The following is a 23,743-nucleotide window of genomic DNA, read 5'->3' as shown; positions in this document are numbered from 1 at the left end:
CTCAGTTCCACTTCAGCAACATTCTACTTTTGAAAGAGAACATACATACAATTATTTCACTTCCTGAGGGAAATATACCTTGCTGTTTTACAGCAATGTTTGGTTGTATTATAGTACCTGGAAAACAAACAAAAGCTATCTAGGAAAAAGATTACTCTAAAATCAAACAATTTACTTTGCATATCAATGAATACGCTAGTTTTCCTGACTCAGAGGTGGCCTATTAGTCTCTGAACTTCAGAATCTAGAACAGTTTTTCTTAATTGTTAAACAGTCTGCTTTAAACAAACAGCAACGTTAAACCCAGGTGGCCCTGAAAACCCCTATGTATCTGTAAATTGTATAATGTCTCCTGTTTGTTGCTACTGGAGGCCAAATACAATTTCACCTTTTGGGGCAAAACACAGCCACTTTAAAGGTTGTCCTATCTAAACCATACCTTTTATTCATTTATTTAGATTTAAAATAATAATGATGCCTAGCCAAGGCTCTAGGCAATCTAATATAATTACATAATCATACAATACATACTATCAAATTAAACCTCAGCAGCACTGAAATCAATTCCACAGGAATTTGGCCAGCCAACCACCTATTCCCTTCATCATCTAAAAAGCACACCTTCAGCCTCCTTCTGAGACCCTATTCAAGAGGTGTCTTTTGCAGGTCACCAAATTCAGGCTCCATAGAACCAAATGACGGAGCAAGTTCCAGAGTCCTGGATCCCCAGTAGAGAATGCCCTGCCAGCAACCCCCACCTTTTATAACAAAGAGGACCACCTCAAGTGCGCTGCTGACCACAGCTGTGGCAGAAGGACACAGGGAGAGGTGGACCCTCAGCTAGGCCAGTCCCAGGCCATTTAGGGCTTGATGGTCTACAGGTCATGACCAATGCTTTAAGCTTCACCTGGAGACCAATAGGCAGCCAGGCAAATCCCAAAGCACTGGGGTCACACGCTCCCAGTGAGGTGTCCTGCTCACTAACCAAGCACATACATTCTGCCCCAGCTTCAGCCTCTGAATGGTTGTAAGGTGTAGTCCATGTAGACCACATTACAATAGTCTAATCTTGAGGTGACACAAGCATGGGTACAAGTGGCAAGGTCCACATCAGAAAAAAAAGGTTGCAACCTCCCAGCCAGATACAGATGGTAAAAAGCTGACTGGGTCACCACTGTAATATGATCTTCAAACAGCTTCTTGGCGTCAAACATCGCCCATGAGATGTGAGCACTATTCACCAATGTCACACATACTCCCTCAACCAAAGGGGCCGATATTACCTCTGCCATCTCCTCCAGCTGCTTCCCCCAACCCACCATCGTCAGCTCTGCCTTAGCTGGGTTCAGCATCAGCCAGCTTGCTCTCAGCCTTGCGCTAGTCTCAGCTAGACACTGGCTGAGGTGCTGAACTACATCAGAAGAGAAAGAGGCATACCGTTGGATGTCATCGGCGCAGTGAAAATACTGAACCCCATGCACCCTTACTAGCTCTCCTAACAGTCCTATACACGCATTGAACAGGAGAGGTAACAGAATGACCCCTTGTGGCACTGCACACTTGAGAGCTCTTTGGGAAGGGGGCGATTGCCCGCAACTACCCGTTGAGATCTCTCCAAGAGAAAAGAACATAATGACTGTCTGAACTACAGACTTTCAGAAAGTCACAAAAGAATGAGTGGTGTGAGTTCTCCCTGGTCCTCCCAGAGTAGGAGGCATAGGTGCCGACTCCGTGGGTGCTCCGGGGCTGGAGCACCCACGGGGAAAAAATGGTGGGTGCTGAGCACCCACCGGCAGCCCCCCATCAGCTCCCCTCCTACCCTGCAGTGCCTCCCGCCCACTGGCAGGACCCACAGATCAGAGCTTCCTCCCCTCTCCCAGCGCCTCCCACCCGTCGCAAACAGCTGTTTTGTGGTATGAGGGGGCGGGGGCAGGAATGAAGACGCAGCACGCTCGGGGAAGGAGGTGGAATTGGGCGGGAAGAGGCACAGCAGGGGTGGGGCTTTGGGGTAAGGGGTGGAGTGGGGGCGGGGCCTTGGGCCCAGCCAGGGGTCGAGCACCCACAATGGCACTTTGGAAAGTTCGCACCTGTGGTAGGAGGAGCAGTGACTGCAGCACGACCTTCTAAACCAGTGGTCTCCAACCTTTTTATGCCCAAGATCACTTTTTGAATCCGAGGGCAACCCGGGATCTACTCTGCCCCTTTCCTAAAGCCCTGCCCCGCTCACTCTATCCCCCACTCTCTCTGTAGTTCGCTCTCCCCCACCCTCACTCACTTTCATAGGGCTGGGGTAGGAGGTTGGGGTTCGGGAGGGGGCGCAGGCTCTGGGTTGGGGCTGAGGGGTTCGCAGTGTGGGAGGGGGCTTCGGGCTGAGCCTGGGATAGAAGTGCAGGAAGGGGCTCCAGGCTGGGGCAGACTGTTGGGGTGAAGGAGGGCGTATAGGGTGCTGGCTCTGGGAGGGGGGTCAGGGCTGGGGGTTGGAGTGTGGCCTCCCACCAGGTAGCACTTACCTCCGGTGGCTCCCGATCGGCAGTGGGCACAGTGAAGCTACGGCAGGCTCCCTGCATACCTCGGCCCCACACTGCTCCCAGAAGATGCCAATGCGCCCCTGCGGCCCCTGGGAGGGGCGGGAGGTATATGGCTCTGCACGTTGCTCCTCTTTGCAAGCACCGCCCCCACAGCTCTCCTGGCCAATGGTAGCTGTGGGGGCGGTGTTTGCAGGCAGGAGCAGTGCGCAGAGACCCCCCGCCCTCAGAACCGCACTAGCCGCTTCCAGGAGCGCCGTGGGTCCGCAGTAGGGAGCGTGCCTCAGCAGCTGCCACGCTACACTGCCGGAGATCGCAACTGACTGGGAGATCCTCTAGGATTGACTGGTCGATGGCAATTGACCAGTTGGTGACAACTGTTCTAAACAGCGCTTGTAGAACAGTACTAAAGACACAGAGATAGGATTTTTTCCTAAAGATTGGGAGAAAATGTGTCACACACTTATGCAGACAAGCTACTGTGGATTCCAGAGCCCAGCAGCACAGAACAGGGGCAGCCAGTTTGCCTTTTGACTCCACAATTAATAGAATGTTTAAGATTTTGTTTTCTTACCTGTAAGAAGCTGTTTAACTGGTTCTTGGACTTTTCCATGAATTTCTGATCTACAGATTTGAAGGGCAGCTTACTGAGAGAAGGCAACTGAACTTTCTTTAATGATGGAAAACACTGAGCAGAGAAAGAACAAAACGATTATTCCATCACATTTTTAATACACACATACAGCAAAAAGGCAGAAAGGGATATGGGTATAAATGGAGACGCAAGGACATCCCCTAATTTTCCTCTCCCTTCCACACCCCTCTGAGTGTTCTGAGAACTCCTTCCCTTGCCCACCCATAGGTAACACAGGTTAGGAACTCTTCCTTTGGAGCTCCATCACTACCAATCCTATGTCGAATAAAAGAGTTGCTTCAGAATAAAATGAGGCATTTTCTTTCCCAAAGGGCTGTCCCTCCTAGTGCTTCAAGCCCTCACTTGCCTTGGGAGCCAGAGACCAAGCCTAGAACTCAAAATGGGCTCATATGGCAATACAGAGCAGAAGCCACTAGGACACAGGATCAGCTCAGCAAATACAATTCATTATTAAACAAGAAAAGGCCAAGTACAAACTTTTTTGCAATCTGTCAACAAGTGCAAAAATTGGCTGCTAGAAAGAAACCTGGGTCCAAAAGGGCAAGAGGCTGTAAACAGCAGCTGGTCTGAAAATACAGTAATGAGGAATAACCAGTTTCTGGAATATTTAGATGTTTTAGGCCAATGGTTTTCAACTTTTTTTCATTTGCGGACCCCTAAAACATTTCAAATGGAGGTGCAGGCCCCTTTGGAAATTCAGTCTGTGATTCACAGACCCCTACCATAGAAGGGTAAGACTGAAAACTGACTGAACAGAATTCAGTTAACGTGCTGGGCATGGCATTTGACATAGCATGAGAAAGGGCGCTAAACTGTAGGCTTCTATGGTAACGACAACACTTCTGGGGTTTGACCTGTAGTTGTGTGTATTCACGTACTTTTTATTGATCAGAAAAACAGAATGCTTTTTCCGGATCTGAAACTTTATTTTCATAGTCAGCTTTCACTGACCCCTTAGACATAGTCTGCAGACCCCCAAAAGGGTCAGTGGACCACAGGTTGAAAACCACTGTTTTAAGCAAATGGAAAGTGCATTTTAATATAACTAGACATAAAAAGGAGGGCAGGGCTGGAAAGACAGTGTACAATACAGAGAGAGGGCATGCTATATTCTTGACCAGGAAACAATATGGGATAAGGATGGCCTGTTATAAAGAAGGAGTAGCAGACAATGAGTTAGAAGAAGCAGGACAATAGATAAAAAAGAGAGAGGAAGAAAAGGAGAAGAGGCGGAGACAGAAAACCAATCTTGCCACGAACAGTGTCAATTAGTCATAAAGCATAAGACACAAAGGCCAGCTGAGACATTGGGAAGCAGCAAGTGTGTCATGGAAATCCAATTAAATTGGTAAGGAGATAAAAAGTTTGAAGGAAGACTGTAATTAAAGCAAAAAAGGGTGACAAAGGTGAAAGTGGTGGGATTCAAATTTTCCTCAAAGTAAGCCTCTTCTGTTTTTCTTTCCACCTTTCATTTCAGATTAAATAAACTTCAGCAGAGTGATTCCCTCCACAAGTTTGCTACTGAAACATATGGAGGGAACCCCAAAAAGACTCCAGGTCCCTTCCACTAAGATTTCTTCCCCCACCCCCTTAATTTCCCCATTCCAAAATGGCAGTCTGTATGCACTCTTGCCTACCCACTTCATTTCTGAAAACAATCAGTCTCCTGTTGTCCATTTTAAGCAGCTATCTCCACAAAGTCTTTGTCCTGTTGCTTCAGTAAATTAGCCATCAAAAAGTACTTGTGAATCAAGAAGCTAATAACCTCACCTTTGGAGCCCAACACCAGAGGTTTATAAACTCATTTCCACCAAACTTTGATACAGTTTTTGCTTACAATAGAAACGGCTTGTTTTACTTTCTAAACACAGGTTTCATATTTAAGCTATTTTCTTTATCTTTCACATAGATTAGAGGTGGCAATGGTCACTTTAAGTACTGGTTTTTTTTCTGAATGTGTGTCTAGTATTTTAAAAGATAAAAACCCCACTCACACAAAAAAGTATTCCTACCTCACTGAGTTTTCGGTGTAAATTCTGAAACTCACTGAGCTTTCTGGGAACTCTCCAGTTCTTCGCTTCAGCTCCACCAACTTCTTGTAAACTCACCATGACAAAGTAGCATGGCACTTGTTCCCCATTTTCTTCTACAACCTTGGGGGTGGGGAGGGAATGTATATTACTGAGACAGTAAATAGATAGCAAAACGTTAAAAAAATTAACTTGCATACAGATTCATGATTCTCGCCACTGTTTCATTCTCTCTGCTTTAGCATAAAGGCCTCATACCAAACTTTGGCTTATCAGACTAAATCTGATCAGATACTGTGGGTCCTGCAATTTCCCCGCATTAATACGTTCATCTTCTTCACTGACTGCCTTGCAACACCTCCTACATCAACAGAATCCATTTTAAATCTCTTCTTGGGACACAGTCATTTGGCTTTTACATTTTTCAAAGTTTTTTTCATGTTAGATTGGTCTCCTTTCTCTCTCTTTCTGTGTGGTGACAGGCATGCATTCTCCCATATTTTACTGTACAGGTTTTAACTTCTGCTTTGCCTTCTTTCCTAAGCACCGTATTGCTGCTCCATGGGTCACTGCTGTCACTCTAATGTTATTAAAAAACCTTTCTGTGCAGAGACAGAAGGGAGGAACTGGGGGAGTTGCTCTCACATTGTTTCAATAACCAGAGTCTCTGCATTCAGGCTCAATTCCATTTAAAAAAAAAAAACAGTGACCTCTCCTATTGCTTACCAGTACTTTATTTTCTTAGAATTTTCTTGATTAGTTTCATATTCTTCATGGTCTCTCTTTTCAACCTTGTCTTCTCTTGAGATATAGATATCCATATACACAAGCCATAGCAATCCTTAAGATGATGCCTGTACTAGCAGGGGTTATCAGGCTGTCATTTCAGTTCTCCATTCATTACTTGCGTTTGAGAGTACTTTTCACACATGTATAGCTGCCTCCCATTGGAGGATCTCACATCCTTTACAACTATCAATGAATGAAAACTTACAATAGATATGTGAAGTATGTGTTATCAGATGAGGGAAACTGAGGCAAAGTGAGGTTAAAAGCCCTTCTCAAGAATATAGAGGTGGTCTGTGGCAATGCCAAGGATCAAACTCAGATCTTTAAGATCCTAATCTCATGTCTCAACCAAAACATCACCCTTTCTCCCCATTACAATATAGTTTTCTTCAGAAGACTGGCAAATGGATTAACAGAGCAAAACAAGACAAACAGCTAAAGTAGGAGGCCCTTTCCTTACTAAATTAACCCCTAATGAAATCAATATTTCCAACGTACAGGCATGGGTTTGTTTTGGCTTTTTAGGCAATTTTGCTTGCTCAGAAGGTACTTTCTAACTAATTCAATTACAGTCAGGATAAACCGTAAAATTCAGGTGATGACAACATCCACTGGGAGGGTTGTAAAAGTCTGGTCATGTCTACTTATGCTAGTGGCAGGCAATTCTAACAGTCGATATACCATCACTGTAAGTGACATTTCATTAAAATGTCTCCTTATAAACTTACTTCTTGTTGTAACACGCTCTTCCTGGGGCTGCACACAGGACCATTAAGGAACTCAGCCTAGTGCCGAATGTGTACAACCCCAGTAACTGAGCATTTCAGTGGCTCCCAATGAATTTCCAGATAAAGTTCAAGGTGCTAGTTTTAATTTATAAAACCCTACATGGTTTCAAACATAGCTACCCAAGGGACTACCTTTCTTTCCCATGCCAGGCTTCCATGTTTGAGAACAGCAGAGGTGTTTGATCTGGAACTCCGGTGATGCAAAGAAGAAGAAACTGGTGGCAGGGTGTTTTCTGTGAGAGTCGAACTACGCAGTCTTTTTCTTCCTTGGTCTGGCAGAGCCTGGATTTGTGCCTTCACATGGATTTATGAGGGTTGGGAGATCAGAGATGGAGGGGCTCATGGTAAGTGATCATTATTAGTGACTATTCTGTATTACACATTTTTCAAAAGACTAATCACTTGCAGAGGTTCAGGCACATCTGAATAAAATTACCAGCGGGTAGTGATCCATGGGGAAATTATCTCTACCTTTAATTATTCCTTCTTGGTGACCTTTTAGAATATACTCAAAGCAGGGGGGAAATTTTAAAGCTAGGTCTTCTAAAATTGGCCTTCATTCTATTTTCAAGTTATTATTCACATGGTTCTGCATAGGGAGAATATTTATTAAATGGAGACATAAGTTTAAAGTTTACTACAGTCACCCATATGAAATATTTGAAAGCTTTCATAATCCCTTTTTGAGCAAAGGGAAGTTATGATCGTTTGAAGTACGTGTACATTTGCTATTTTGGACTAGCATGTTACCTAGAAAATGGGCAACATAATTTTCACGGGACTCTCTCTATATGTAAGAGTTTACATCAAACTCCCATTGAAATGGAACCACAAATGGATAGAAGTGAGCTATGACTAGAATACCGGACTTCTCATTTTAAACGCAAATTTACCTTCACCTGTAGTGTTCTCACTTTTATGGTTTTCTTTGTTAATTTGTTTTTTATATTTACAAAACCCATCAGAAATAATGAATCCTAAAACAAGCTAGAAAAACACGATAAGGAAACGAAATTCCCCACCCTTTCATGGTTTTTGCTATAATATTAATATTATTTTGAATCTTTGTCCTACAATTGGAACCTGGAAGCTTGAAGGCTGTGTTCAGATACCACAGTGATGGGCATAGTCTTGAGAATTCATTGAGAATGGCAGGGTACTCTCAGAATTAGGTCTAAGGCTGAACTCCACAGCTCCTTTCATGACATACCCTACTCATACCTTTATCAACCCAGAGTCATTGGCTTAAATAAGAGTTATTCACGTTACACATAGTTAGCTATGGAGAAGAGGACTGACTCAGTACTCCATACTCAAGATATTTAGATGGTTTCAGACTCTTAATTCTCCTCCTATGACAGTTATATGGCAGCCTCAGGACAATGCAAAAATTCATTATTTCAGAGGGTATGGTCTATCATTGAGCACCTACTCCACAAAGGGCAAGAATTTCTCTCTTCTACACATGCCTCTGGGCATGAGTGTACCCATTTCTTACAAAAGAGGGTACATCTCAGCTGCAGTGCGGGTTTCAATTCAGGCACCACATTAGTAAACATTACCAAGAGTTCAGAGGTGAGTAATGAAAAAGAGGAAATCGTTTAGAAAATGGTATGTTCAAATCTACTGAAGAGAGGACCTAAAAGAGGTATAATATCTACAAATGTATAAAGAAGTGTTATAAAGTCAACAGGAACCAATTACTGCACAAAACAAGTTATGGCCCTAAGCTGCAGTAAGCTGGTGTAAATCAGTGCAGCTCCACTCCGTTGTGGAGCTATGCCAATTGACAACAGCTGAGGATGTGTTTTAAGAGTGTTATATGAAGTGTAATTGCAAGTCTCGCTCATGTAGGGTTACTGTTTTTCTACTACCAATTACATTAAATCCTCCTCTCGGTTTCCACAAAACACCCAAAATTTTTTGTCTCCAAAGACAGTTTTATCAGGACAGCTTGTTTTGACACAACATCTGCAGACTGCAACATTTGCAATGATTATATTTTTATTTCATACAGCTACATGCTTTTCTGATAAATATAAACCTTAAAAATTGACATATGCAAGTCAAGTTCTACTACAAATAGGGCTTAGATTTTGCATTTTTTTTTATTGTCACACAAATCCATTTAGAATTTTATATATTGCTTATTTAGGTTTCAGTTTAAAAATTGTACAGTCACAGACTATTTCCTTTCCCTGTGAGTCACTCTATACAGCAATACAGTAACCTCTGCCTTCACTAAGACTCTCTGCAATAAGGATTGTACAATTTGACTTCAGGCTACATTAGAATGAGTTATAAACTAATTCTCTTTCTAAAACACATCTTGCCATCACACCAAAAACTGAGATAAGCAACAATCAGCGTTATAGAGAAGGAAACGGTGCTGACTATTTAGGTCCTCTGAACTGATCTATTCTCTACAGCTAGAAAACTTTAGAATTATTCACTAAATCTTTGCTCGGAAGAACTGCAACTTCAAGACTTTCCCCAGCCTTTCCATTCAATCACAGTGCTGTATAAATAAAATACAATTCAGGTTTCAACGTGCACCTAACTGCCTAGTCTACTGGTCCTTACAACTTATTCATTTAGGTCATTGGCTCTCAACCAGTTCTATACTGGGGCTCCCGTTATCAGACTGGGACCACACCCAGAATCCGCTCCTCCTATTTAACTGGGATCAGGCCAGAACACCCTACCCATTCAGTAAAAAGGGAAGGGAAGAGAAGGGTAGTCGTGACCCTTGACACCTGTTTGCAACCCCGCCGTAGACAACTACCTCTTTGGGTGCTAGGCATTACTGACTTGCCAGGTCAGGATTTTAGCTGTACATGTTAATGCTATAACTTAGAAATCCTGAATAAAATGAAACAAGAATTTAAGAGACCTGGACAGCGAAGCTGGCAAGAAGACACTAATTATTCTAGTACAGTATTCATTAGTATAAAAGAGCTAGGTCATCTCACCTACAGCAATACAAAACAGAAAGAAAACAGAATGCAGTACACTAACTGTTCAGTTTAACAAAATGATACATCATGTTTAACATGTTAGATCTAATATCCACTTGAACAACAGCCTGTGGTTTTGTTGCAAAGAGAGCTATCATTAATTTACAGGAACCTAAGACATAACCAAGTAAATGCAATAGCAATTCATTCCCAAGTTTATTGTGTTTTTACACCATGAAAATTATTTGCACTTATTTATTTAGAAATATATTTTAAGAAACACATTTTATTACTAGCATGGGAAGAGAATCCTACAGAGATCTAATTAGCCTTTACGTCCCTTAAGTCAATATAGAATTGGTCCTATAAATTGTGCTACTGAGTCACTGTATAAATGTGAACACTTCCTTGTAAGCAAGACACGAGAAGTAATTCCTCCACTCTACTCCACGCTGATTAGGCCTCAACTGGAGTATTTTGATCACAATGGTCCCTTTTGGCTTAGAAGCTATGAAGACTCACACACATGCAAACACACTTACCTACTTACTTTCAGGGAGTGTAGCAATAACCACAGCATCAATGCACACAGAGCTGACTTAGCTTTAAAAGCAACTAGAATTGCTGCATCTCTACTACACAAGATGTATGCTGTGACTAAGAAATAGTTTCAGTGTGCATGTAAGCGTCCCTGAGGTTCAGAAAACAATCTTCTTTATTTAGTGAGAAACAGATTTTTAAAAGAGTAAAGAAAAATAGTAGGGTTTACAAACACTTTTAAAGTTCAGGCATTAAGTTTTGTTACAGAGGAAACGCTCAAGCAGGATCTATGTATTGGTCTGATGAGGTAAGTATGACTAATACTGGACAACACCCCCTTTGTAACAAATGCTTCTTGTCTACTACCTAATACATGTAAAGGAATAAGAGAGATTCCACACTTCTTATCTTCCATTGTCCAATCAATAACTTTATGGGTTGAATTGCACAAGTTGCAAGAATTCATTCCATAACTTTGCGTGTCTGTAGTCCTCAAACAAAAGTTGGGTAGGTTGAGTCATCTTCTTCAAAACAAGGAACACTCAGATCTGCACCAGGACATGAGCCACATCTGCAAACATCTCATGAACAACCGGGCATGCGGAGTCACAAATGCTTGCAGTGGAGCACCCATCAGGACACTCCACGACTCGAAGAATACTTTCCTCTAAGGTTCACCCAGTGACATAAACTACTTCAGAAATTCCCTTTGAGTGTTTCACCTTGTAAGTTGGCTTTCTTACTCCTCATCCAGTATCTCGAACAGTCCCTTAAAACTTAATTGGTATAGAAGATCATAATAGGAAATATAGCAAGTGCAAATATTGGGTCTTCTATGTGTAGGAATGTAGGCCTGGCGTGACATAAGTAATTACACATGGGAAAGGCCTCATTTCTTGGAAGACAGGAGTAGGGAGGTACACTGATTAGCATGCTGAAAACAGAGTATTTGTGCTACCTAGGATAAGTAAATGGATCAGCAGACTGGAAAAAGAACGTCTGTACTAGTTAGGATAAGGGTGAAACACCCAAGGAGCCATTTACAATGGACAAGATAATCCTGGCACATAAGATGAGGTAAAGAGTAAGTTGTACATGGATGGTGAATGGACAGAGCATGCTCTACAGGGATTGGTTCCTACAAAGTGACCAAGTCAAACCCAAAACATGTGATGCAATGTATAGTAAATGCAATGTAATGTGAAAATGTATATGAAGGAAGAAGTTTGCTGTGTAACGTTGGATGTGTGGTACACCCCCTATACCTACGCCCTACTGTTGAATCTGATCAACTCATTGTAGCTTTGCTGTATGCCAAATAAAGGAAACTGAGTGATGAGACTGAATTCCAACTGAGTTCTTTGGGAACTGAGTAGAAGAGGTCTCAGGGGAACCCCAACACCATGCATGCCAATAACAGCACTGTATCTCAGTCAGTTAGCATCATAAGATTACAAGGCACAGATCTCAATCTGCTCATTGTTGAAGCACAAGGGTGTTCCTTAGATGCCATACCGCTTTATCCGATGCCTGAACCCACTGATATATTTACAGATGTTCCTATAGCTCCTGAATAACAGAGCTGAAGGATAAGACATGTTTGTGAATGGCGGGGGGGGTGGGAGGAGAGAGCTTGATGAGGTTGTTTTAAATACACTCTGACAAAATGAACGTAAGCATTTCTTTTTCCTTATACACTGAGAATTTGAACAGAACCAGAGGATAAAAACACAGCAAAAACATACCTCGCCTGTATTTATGAAGGCTTTCCACATGCCAAGATTTTCACACCACCAATCTGTTCTTGCAATGTGCAACCGCAGGTCACTGTGTTCTCTCTCCATCAGAGTAATTTCATCCTTCAATTTGGAAACAATCTGACAAGGAAAATATAGGAATTACAACTGGTAAGAAACTGCCTACGATAACATAGCCACTGGCTTCTTTGGTTATAATATTCAAGAGATGGAAAGGGTGCAGGGGAGTGGAGAGAAAAAGGAATAATCCTGCAGGACAAGTCATTACAAAAAATCCCGAATCTGTACAATCTACGCAGTCTAATATAGATTGGTAAAATACACTGTATCAATTAAAAGTCGACTTGCAGTGCTAAAAGAAAAACCTGAAATAGGTCCAGAAATACATGCCAAATATCACCATTCACCAGGCAAGAGGGGGCAATCAGTACAGAAATATTTTTAAAGGAACACTTTCAAGTTAAAGATTATATAAACATTGTAGGTACTCTCTGTTGACAAGTTTCTCTCTTTAGGAAATACTTAACGTGACTGAACAACCAATGAATAGTTTTCATTCCTTGTGTCTTAATTACTTAACTAAGCATTCCAAGGAGTTACAATTTAATAGGGCCAAAAAAAGCCAAACAGCATTAATTATTTTGGAAGATATACATTTAAAAGACTTTCTTGCTTGGACATAACTCTCAAAGAGATCATCTTCTAAAAGAAAGAAAGCTGTATCTTACAAATGACAACATGATTTGCAAATTACTGTTACAGAACATGACTGTAAGAAAATTTGGGAATATATGTAAAAATGTGTGATTAGAACAGTTAAGAAAACAAGTTGATGCTTTCACTTCTATGAAATAGCACACAAATTCAGCTTCATTTAAAGTCCTCCTTGACCAACTTGTACCAGGGAAGAAGCAACTTGGTGGTCACATTTATACATCTACAACAATTCTGCCTCTATATATTAAATATTTGGTCTCTTGTAAGGTGAAGGATCATTTACAATTACAGGTATACAACTCCCTCTTCAAACAGCTATCATCCTTCTTGGAACAGCATCTAGATTTTCCAGTAATACCTGCATACAGATCTCCTTGCAATGATTTTATTCTGTCAACTAAGAATGTAACAGTGAAATCATGGAAAAACTCAGACAACAACAAAGGATGAAGAGATCCAAAGAAATTGGTATGGTGTGACTACAGGTAAACAGTTGACCTTATATAACAAAATACTCAGACTCTATTCCACTACTGATTCAATTTTATTAAACACATTTCAAAAAGTGTAACAATGCAGAAAGGCATAATGAATCTCTCCCCATATTTTTCATTGTCATTAGAAAAAAAAAAAAGTGTGCACATGCATGCACGTGTAAATAAATCATAGTCTCAAGTTAAAGATGAGATAAGAAGCAATGATTCATATGTGAATACAATATGTCATAATGGCTTGGTTATACAGATAGCACTGATATCAGAAGCAAAACCTTAAAAACTGTAATGCTACTTAAATCAACAACAGGTTAAAACAGAAATAAAATTGTACATAAGCATTCTCTCAAATAGCATTACAATTTTGAGTATTTTGTAGCTAACCATGTGAGTGTATGTGTTCCTATGTTTATATACACACGTTTTTATTACGATTTACAATTGTGTTTTTCTTACACTTAGGGTTATAAGGTAAAGAGTGTTACCGAAACAAATCTGTTGTTGCACTCAAATGCTATAGCACTGTAAAGTGTGTAATATTTTGCATGAAAATGTATCATTCTATATTCTTGATGACACTTAAGCAAATAAAAAGAAAATGTTCTTGTATTTCTAAAGTAACTAGATTTCCTTACCTGCATCACCAATATCTTCTCACATTATTAAAATGGAAAGAATTGTTAAAAATGAATTTACCTTTAAACACTTATACTGTTTGTTCACATTTTGCATTCCTCACAGTCTAGTGAACAAAAATAGGACGGTGAGTTTTACTTTCTGATTCTCATAAACTAGCTCTAAACTGCAATTTTTGGGAGGCAAACAACCTGGGAGAATAATTCCAAATACAAACAAGTGTCAAGTGGAATTTTTGAGTGGGTGTTTAACTCAACAGAAACATTTTTGTGATATTTTGTTCTGTAAAACTGTGTTTGTATAAATATGAAGCCTAATTCATGTGGAGAGCATCTTTAACTGGAAGTACTTTTTTCTTCTCTGTGAAATAACTCCTTGATCACCGAACAGATCATGGAGGATCTGAAGGACTATTTTAAGTTTAGTTTAAATTTTGGCTGAATGCCCTGGTGATCAGGTTATTCAGCACATAAACTTCACTTTCATTTTAAAGTTTGCAGTTCACCTTTAAACTTTCATCTTTTCACTGTGTGGAAACAGCCATCTGTAAGGAATTATGATGTGACTGGAATAAAAGAGACTTGGTGGGATAACTCACATGACTGGAGTACTGTCATGGATGGATATAAACTGTTCAGGAAGGACAGGCAGGGAAGAAAAGGTGGGGGAGTTGCACTGTATGTAAGGGAGCAGTATGACTGCTCAGAGCTCAAGTATGAAACTGCAGAAAAACCTGAGAGTCTCTGGATTAAGTTGAGAGGTGTGAGCAACAAAGGTGATGTCATGGTGGGAGTCTGCTATAAATCACCGGACCAGGGGGATGAGGTGGACGAGGCTTTCTTCCGGCAACTCACAGAAGTTACTAGATCGCAGGCACTGGTTCTCATGGGAGATTTCAATCACTCCGATATCTGCTGGGAGACCAATACAGTGGTGCACAGACAATCCAGGAAGTTTTTGGAAAGTGTAGGGGACAATGTCCTGGTGCAAGTGTTGGAGGAACCAACTAGGGGCAGAGCTCTTCTTGACCTGCTGCTCACAAATAGGGAAGAATTAGTAGGGGAAGCAAAAGTGGATGGGAACCTGGGAGGCAGTGACCATGAGATGGTCGAGTTCAGGATCCTGACACAGGGAAGAAAGGAGAGCAGCAGAATACGGACCCCGGACTTCAGAAAAGCAGACTTTGACTCCCTCAGGGAACTGATGGGCAGGATCCCCTGGAAGAATAACATGACGGGGAAAGGAGTCCAGGAGAGCTGGCTGTATTTTAAAGAATTCTTATTGAGGTTACAGGGACAAACCATCCCGATGTGTAGAAAGAACAGTAAATATGGCAGGCGACCAGCTTGGCTTAACAGTGAAATCCTTGCTGATGTTAAACACAAAAAAGAAGTTTACAAGAAGTGGAAGATTGGACAAATGACCAGGCAAGAGTATAAAAATATTGCTTGGGCATGCAGGAGTGAACTCAGGAAGGCCAAATCACACCTGGAGTTGCAGGTAGCAAGAGATGTTAAGAGTAACAAGAAGGGTTTCTTCAGGTATGTTAGCAACAAGAAGAAAGTCAAGGAAAGTGTGGGCCCCTTACTGAATGAGGGAGGCAACCTAGTGACAGAGGATGTGGAAAAAGCTAATGTACTCAACGCTTTTTTTGTCTCTGTCTTCACGAACAAGGTCAGCTCCCAGACTACTGCACTGGGCAGCACAGCATGGGAAGGAGGTGACCAGCCCTCTGTGGAGAAAGAAGAGGTTTGGAACTATTTAGAAAAGCTGGACGAGCACAAGTCCATGGAGCTGGATGCGCTGCATCCGAGAGTGCTAAAGGAGTTGGCGGATGTGATTGCAGAGCCATTGGCCATTATCTTTGAAAACTCATGGCGATCGGGGGAAGTCCCAGATGACTGGAAAAAGGCTAATGTTGTGCCCATCTTTAAGAAAGGGAAGAAGAGGATCCTGGGAACTACAGGCCAGTCAGCCTCACCTCAGTCCCTGGAAAAATCATGGAGCAGGTCCTCAAGGAATCAATTCTGAAGCACTTAGAGGAGAGGAAAGTGATCAGGAACAGTCAGCATGGATTCACCAAGGGCAAGTCATGCCTGACTAACCTAATTGGCTTCTATGAGGAGATAACTGGCTCTGTGGATGAGGGGAAAGCAGTGGATGTGTTGTTCCTTGACTTTAGCAAAGCTTTTGATACCGTCTCCCACAGTATTCTTGCCAGCAAGTTAAAGAAGTATGGGCTGGAGGAATGGACTATAAGGTGGATAGAAAGTTGGCTAGATCGTTGGGCACAACGGGTAGGGATCAATGGCTCCATGTCTAGTTGGCAGCCGGTATCAAGTGGAGTGCCCCAAGGGTTGGTCCTGGGGCCGGTTTTGTTCAATATCTTCATTAATGATCTGGAGGATTGCGTGGATTGCACCCTCAGCAAGTTTCCAGATGACACTAAACTGGGAGGAGAGGTAGATACGCTGGAGGATAGGATATGTAGGGATAGGATACAGAGGGACCTAGACAAATTAGAGGATTGGGCCAAAAGATATCTGATGAGGTTCAACAAGGACAAGTGCAAAGTCCTGCACTTAGGACGGAAGAATCCCATGCACCACTACAGACTAGGGACCGAATGGCTCGGCAGCAGTTCTGCAAAAAGGGCCTAAGGGTTACAGTGGACGAGAAGCTGGATATGAGTCAACAGTGTGGCCTTGTTGCCAAGAAGGCCAATGGCATTTTGGGATGTGTAAGTAGGGGCATTGCCAGCAGATCGAGGGACGTGATCGTTCCCCTCTATTCGACATTGGTGAGGTCTCATCTGGAGTACTGTGTCCAGTTTTGGGCCCCACACTACAAGAAGGATGTGGAAAAATTGGAAAGAGGGCAACACTTTGCCCAGCGGAGGGCAACAGAAATTATTAGGGGACTGGAACACATGACTTATGAGGAGAGGCTGAGGGAACTGGGATTGTTTAGTCTGCAGAAGAGAAGAATGAGGGGGGATTTGATAGCTGCTTTTAACTACCTGAAAGGGGGTTCCAAAGAGGATGGATCTAGACTGTTCTCAGTGGTAGCAGATGACACAATGAGGAGTAATGGCCTCAAGTTGCAGTGGGGGAGGTTTAGGTTGGATATTAGGAAAAACTTTTTCACTAGGAAGGTGGTGAAGCACTGGAATGCGTTATCTAGGGGGTGGAATCTCCTTCCTTAGAAGTTTTTAAGGTCAGGCTTGACAAAGCCCTGCTGGGATGATTTAGTTGGGGATGGGTCCTGCTTTGAGCAGGGGGTTGGACTAGATGACCTCCTGAGGTCCCTTCCAACCCTGATATTCTATGATTCTGTGATCTGTGAAGGGGACAGAACAAACATCAGACTCTTGATTGAGTGGGCTGGAGGGCTCTGTTGCATGGTAACTAAAACTTCATATTAATCCAAAGAGGTGGTAACACTTTTCAGGTATAGGAAAACTCCCATAGACTTAAATGGACTTTGTGTCCTGACATTATTTGATACTATTTATTAATCCTGATACATTTGCGCTCACATAATTCCCTTTATGTTGCTAAATAGATAGTCCTGGTTTCAAAAGTCAGATGCTGTCTCAGTTAGTCTAAATACGCCAGTAGTTTTTTCAAAGCCAGGACACACCTAACAAGAACAACATTCAGCCACTTCTGCCCATCACCTCCTCTGAAATCTCTGGGTTCCTCACCTACCTACCACTTTAATTTTTAAACCAGCCCTAGCAGTTGCCTTTACCTGCCGTATCCTCTCATTCTGCCATGCTACTAGGTCTTAGATAATGTCCTAGATTCCATTGCTTATAACTCAGCAACATCAAAGAGCAGTTGGCTGCTCTGCTTGACAAGTGACAAGCTAGTTACTAATACACTAGACTCTGAGTTTGCACAGACATAACTTATGGGGCTTGACTTTAGAGATAAGATAGGAGGCAGGAGAGGAACCTTAGGGGGCACTCTAGCGCAGTGGTTTTCAAACATTTTTCTGGCGACCCAGTTGAAGAAAACTGTTGATACCCGCGACCAAATGGAGCTGAGGATGAGGGGTTTGGGGTGTGGAAGGGGGTCAGGGCTCCGGGCTGGGGTGCAGGCTCTGGGCTGGGGATGAGGAGTTTGGGGTGCAGGAAGGGGCTCTGGGTTTGGGGGGGCTCAGGGCTGGGGAACGGGATTGGGGCATGGGTTACCTCGGGCAGCTCCCAGGCAGCAGCACAGTGAGGGTGCTAAGGCAGGCTTCCCGCCTGTCCTGGCACTGTGGACCGCACTGCACCCTGGAAGCAGCCAGCAGCAAGTCTGGCTCCTAGGTGAGGGTGTGCAAGCAGCTCCGCGCGGGTCTCACCCGCAGACACACACACCCAGCTCCCATTGTGCATGGAGCCCCGTGGGGGGTCCCCCCCCCACCTAGGAGCCAGACCTACTGCTGGCTGCTTCCAGGGCGCAGCGCGGTGTCAGAAAAGTTAGGGACTAGCCTGCGTTAGCCGGGCAGCACTGCCGATGGGACTTTTAACGGCCTGGTCGGCAATGCTGACCAGAGCTGCCGCGACCCAGTGCCTGACATTCCGTGACCGCGTGCTGGGTCATGACATGCAGTTTGAAAACCACTGCTCTAGAGCAAGGGAAAGTGGGAATCTGCAAGAGGAGTCTGGAAGGCTGAGGGAAAGAATAGTGACATATTCCCATTTATCACATTTCCTCCTCCAAAAAGCATACATCAGTAACACTGCCACTCAAATCGCCCTCTCCCACCAACTAGTCACATCATCCTTTTATTTCCACACCCTCATCACATTCACCCAGGCCCCCTCTGGACTCTCATGTGAAGGTATAAAGGGTAGAGTGGCTGCAACCTTCCCACAGCTCCCTCACAATTCAAAGCCCATGGTAGCTGAGGACTCCGAAAAGCAGGGTGGGTCACATCTCAAAGACCCAGTTACTATGGGGTAGGTAACCATACTGTGTCAGTGTGGATCCCACATTCCTGCCAAACCTGCTGCCTCTGAAATGGTGCTGGGTACATGACAAAAGAGGAGGATGACAATTGTCTCCTGGAGTACCAGGTTTCACGAAGGGTACTCTGTTTAACTAGTCTGGGAAGAGGAGAGAGCTCTCTCGTGCTCTTGGGGTTGATTATTACTGTGGCTTACCGTAGGGGGCTGGGGTGTAATTCCCTAGTGAACATAACAAAGCCCTAGAACTGTTAAGGGAGTGGAGTGCATCATCTGTTTGGCTACTGAAGAGGTCCATCACTTAGAAGGGCAGGTCCTCTATGGTGCACTGCATCTCCTTAAAGTAATGCTGGATGCTTGAAACCAAAAGGCCCATCTCATGGTGACCCCCAAGGCCATCAATGTGGCAGCTGTGTCCAAAGCATCCACAGCTGCTAGGAAGGCAGACGTTGTGACCATTTGGCCTTCCTTCATGATCTCTCAGTTATCCCTACTATCTTGTGAGATTTTTGGAAGGAAGGAGACCGCTATCTCCCAGGTGAGAAAAATGTATTTCAAGAACAAGGCCTAATAGCTCACAATGCAGAGCTGTAGTTAGATGAAGGACTAAACCTTGTGCCTGAAGAGTTCCAGTTTTTGAGTGTCCTCTTTTAAGATGCACTTTGCAGACCACTTTTTTTTTTTTGACCCTGTACCACTAATGCCACTGGGGACCTGGATATAGAAATGCCTCAAATCCTTTTGTGAGACCTGGTACCTCTTTCAAATCCTCTTAGATGAAGAACAAACTGTGTCTGGAGTCTACCAAAGTCACTTCACTAGCTTGCACATACCCTTATTGATGAGGAGGGCAATCCTGGCTGGGGATGAGGAGCTCAGGAGGTCAAAGAGTTTACAGGACTTTTCCTGGATTACCAAGGTTTCAGTGTTCAGGGTCTCAGTGATCTGGGTCAGCAAATCCTGGAGAACCATGAAGTTATCAGGCACTGAAATTGAGAATGACCCACCCCACTGCCCCTTGCGTTTTGCCTGTATTTGTGCCCTAAACAAGGAGCCTCCACTGCCTCCTGCATGATCCCCTCCTGAATGCAGGGGAGACACATCCCAGCTTCATTTCAGTGAGAACGAGTGGGATGGCAAAGGTGATATTGAATGGTGGCACCATTGGGTAGGGCAATCCAGTGCCAGCAATGGTCTTGGTGTGGATGATGTCTTGAGTGGAAATATGCATTCTGCCTCCAAAATGTATCTCAGAACCATGATAGGATAAATCCTTAGTGCCAGCATCGATGCCGGTGGCAAGGTCAGTATTGGGCTATTCCTCTTCTCCAGCTCTTCCTCTACACTGCAGTCGAACTCAACCCTCCAGCCCTCGAACCACTGAAGAGCTTAGAGGATTTGTCTCTGATGGACTGGTGTTTATGTCCCTCCATTCAAGGCAACCCAGAATGATGCTCAGAGCTATGCTACTGCCTATGCTCCATGTCGGCCTGCCTTTTGGTGATGGTCTTTGGCACTGGGTCCGTGGGTTCTGGGGTTGATGCTGGGGCTACTTGTATCAAGGCTGCCAATACTAGGGCTGCTGGCACCAGGGATCTCAGTGCCAGTGCCTTCTGTAACTTTTTGGCTTTTTCTCACTGCTGGATCCCAGCATGAGGTGTCTGCTGGAGGAGGCACGAGCCAAGGATGGCTTCTCCTGCTCCTGTTAGGCGTTGCCATTTCCTCCAGTTCAAAAGTGATTCTCACAGACTCTATCTGAACTTACACATCTTGGAGAAAAAGGAATGGCAAGCTCTGCATCCGTCTGGAACCTGGCTCTCGCCCAGGCGGCAGTTGTGAGTGGGATTAGTCCATCACAACACATTTAAATAATCATGGTTTGGAGTGTGCCGTGTGCAGAGGTTGACGCAAAGTGCCTTACTCCACTGTACGGGGCTGTTGTCCTTTCCGAGTCCAATCAGGCCAAAGCTGAGGAGAAGAATGAAGCACTAAAGAGAGTGGTGAGTCAGACACCGCTGTGTTGCGTCTTGCTACCATGAGTGCCAAGAGGGAACTGAGGGATGGACATGGCAACTCCTCCCTTTATGCTCACAAGGAAGCATGGGAAGGTGGCACAGGGCATATGCACAGCCCTACTGGACATTGCTATTCAGAAGACTCTGATCTTGCATGCATGAGGCACATGCATAACTACAGTGGAATCCACACAGACATAACTGAAGACAATGGTTGAGATACCCTGCATGGCAGTGCTTTTTATTTTAAAAGGACACTGCCAAACATTGCTTAGCATTATATTTTTGTGTGAGCTCTGCTGTTTTTAATATGCTTCCAAGACAACTGAAATTAAAGAGGTCTCTCTACAGATTGCTATTTTCCATTTGCAATCATTAATCCCTTCTTCACATTTCTGATGGATCTGAAATTAACAGCTCCTTTTTTCTCTGTTTACATCATTGAGGATATAAGCACCAACTGGGGAATTAGCATATAAATTTATTGGTGCTACAAACCTGTGATGAGTTCACATGTTGTTTCTGTATAGATCCCACAAAGAGAGCAGTGATTTGCACAGAAAGAAAATGAACAACTGAGTGGCAGATTTAGATTTTTTTAAAGGTAATTTAAAATCTAAAAGGCCATTTAAAATCTGCAGGCCATTCTCCCAGACTACAAACATTTAAAAAGGTCAGTTAAATGCACTGAAAAATTAAAGGGTTAAACTATTTATCTACTTTTTTTTAAATGTTCTCCCTTTCTGATCCTTAGAGAGATTCATTTCAACATTTTAAGAGTTGGATCCCTCATTTCTTTCATCTTTCAAATTAAGAATTGCTGATTTTCATCCAATTTAACAGAGTTGAGGAAAGAACTTACTGAAATGTCTTGTTAATATTTCAACCAATATTTTCCTTTTGCTGTTCATTAAATATAGCAGTGGCCTGATTTTCAGAGCAGCTGTGAAACTGCAGCTCCAATTGATTTCAGCATGAACTGTGTATGCTCAGCGTCTCTGAAGAAAAGATCAGACCACTTGACCTTCAACATAGCATCAGCTTCTGTTATATCCTTTCTACTCTGTGGCCACAGTTACTGGAACAAAAGGCTAAAAAGAAAAAAAATCCTCACCAAAATAAGTCAGTAAAGGATCAGAACTATTACCCTGAATTTGAAAATACTACCCTTGAAATTTCCAGGGAGAAGGACATTTGGATTTGAGTATCTACATCTGAACCTTCCCCAGTGTGGAAAAGATCTCATTAGAAGGAGAAATGGCTCAAAATTGTGGGAGTTTTGCAAGTTTTGACTTTAGAAGACATCCACTGTTTGGGGACAAAATCTCACAAGAATTCAAGATTTTGACTCAGTCATAGCTGCACTACAGCACTAAATCATCTTTAAACCTGAACTTTAGCCAGATCCTAATCCAGATTCACCATCCCAGCCCATTTCTAAAAATAATCATTTTAGGGCAAATGGTGTAACGTATTCTAAAGAGCAAAAAGCTAGGTTATGATTTTGGTCCCAATACTGTAGGGCTAAAATTTTCACCTATCTTAGAATGACTACAGTCTGGTGAAATAATGCCCTTAGAATTCTAAATAGCTCCTTGTAAAGAAATTTAGCCACTCTCTTGGATAATTTTTTTAAGATTAAGTAAACCTATCACCACTACAGGAGCTACAAGGCATTGTGCTCTGTACCTGCAGGGCCAGCAGAGAGCGCGCAAGTTTACTGACAGATCTGATCCCCAGAGCTGTAATGCTTTTGAAGCAGCAACGAGGAAGAGTATACAGAACCATCTTGTTGGCTTGGGTTGCTATAACAACTCAATTGGAAGAAGCAGATACAGATGTAGGGAAGAAATTGCATTTGCAAAACAGAAGAGGATAAAAACCTATTGGGGAAACATTTCCAGGGTTCTAAGAGGGTACTATAAATTATGAAGAACAAGAGACTTTTAAATTCATTTTTGAAATATTTATGGCAGTGGCTCTGACGCTCTTTTAAATTATAAATTCTTTAGAGCAAGGACCTTGTCTTTATATTTGTCTGAAAAATAGCTAATACCCCGTTGGTATCACAGATGCAAATAAGTAAAATAAATTCAGACTGAGACTACTGAAAGCATTACCTTTTTGTCAGGTTTTGGTGAATTACATATGGAATTAAGAGCCTGTCTCTTATATTCAAGTTTGTCATTTAGCTGGCGAAGTTTATTTACAGCATAATTTGCCTGTTCATTAATTCTTGCGCTGCATTCATCAATAACGTCTTCACAACCTTGGCTCTAGAAATAAAAATGTTAGTTATTAAAAAGTCTATGTCACTGATGCAAAATAAGTTAAATCTGTTACCTGTTTGCTATGCATGCTTCATTATTTGCACTTTACATCTATGTACAACAAACAATTAATCTCAGTATAGACCAGGGGTTCTCAAACTTAACTGCACCATGACCCTCTTTTGACAACAAAAGTTACTGCACGACCCCAGGAGGGGGGACCGAAGCCTGAGCCCGCCAGATCCCTGCCTCCCCGCGTGGAGGAGCCAAAGCCAAAGCCCAAGGGCTTCAGCCTGTAATCTCAGCCTCACTGCCCATAGCTGAAGCCCTCAGGCTTCGTCCCCAGACAGTAGGGTTTCGACTTTGGCTTCAGCCCCTGACCCAGCAAGTCTAAGCCAACCCTGGCGATCTCATTAAAATGTGGTCGCAACCCACTTTGGGGTTCCGACGCACAGTCTGAGAACCACTGGTATAGACAAATCCCAAACTAAAAGGGCATGTGGTGCAAAAGTTATAATAGATTCTTTTTTTTACTTCCACATCTATCATGTAATGTAGCAGTAAGAAGCTGACAAAGAGCCTTATTCTCAGTTACACTAAGTCCCATTTAGGC

The 23,743-nt window shown here is 42.9% G+C and overlaps 1 protein-coding gene across 3 annotated transcripts in view; it reads right to left on the bottom strand.

Annotated features, from left to right (window-relative positions):
- The window catches only part of SNX25 (sorting nexin 25), a 161,569-nt gene that overhangs the window by 23,036 nt on the left and 114,790 nt on the right, over window positions 1–23,743 (bottom strand). For 2 of the 3 annotated variants that reach the window (XM_074951250.1, XM_074951251.1), the window contains 4 exons: window positions 22,981–23,136; window positions 12,030–12,161; window positions 5,193–5,333; window positions 3,100–3,213 (listed from right to left, as the gene is read on the bottom strand). In XM_074951250.1, the coding sequence (XP_074807351.1) occupies window positions 3,100–3,213; window positions 5,193–5,333; window positions 12,030–12,161; window positions 22,981–23,136 (543 nt within the window). The remainder of the gene's footprint in view (window positions 1–3,099; window positions 3,214–5,192; window positions 5,334–12,029; window positions 12,162–22,980; window positions 23,137–23,743) is intronic. The other variant, XM_074951252.1, reaches the window with a different exon arrangement.

This window comes from Natator depressus, chromosome 4 (assembly GCF_965152275.1).
Source record: "Natator depressus isolate rNatDep1 chromosome 4, rNatDep2.hap1, whole genome shotgun sequence".
In the NCBI taxonomy this organism is placed as follows: domain Eukaryota; kingdom Metazoa; phylum Chordata; order Testudines; family Cheloniidae; genus Natator; species Natator depressus.
This window is presented reverse-complemented; position numbering and strand designations above follow the sequence as displayed.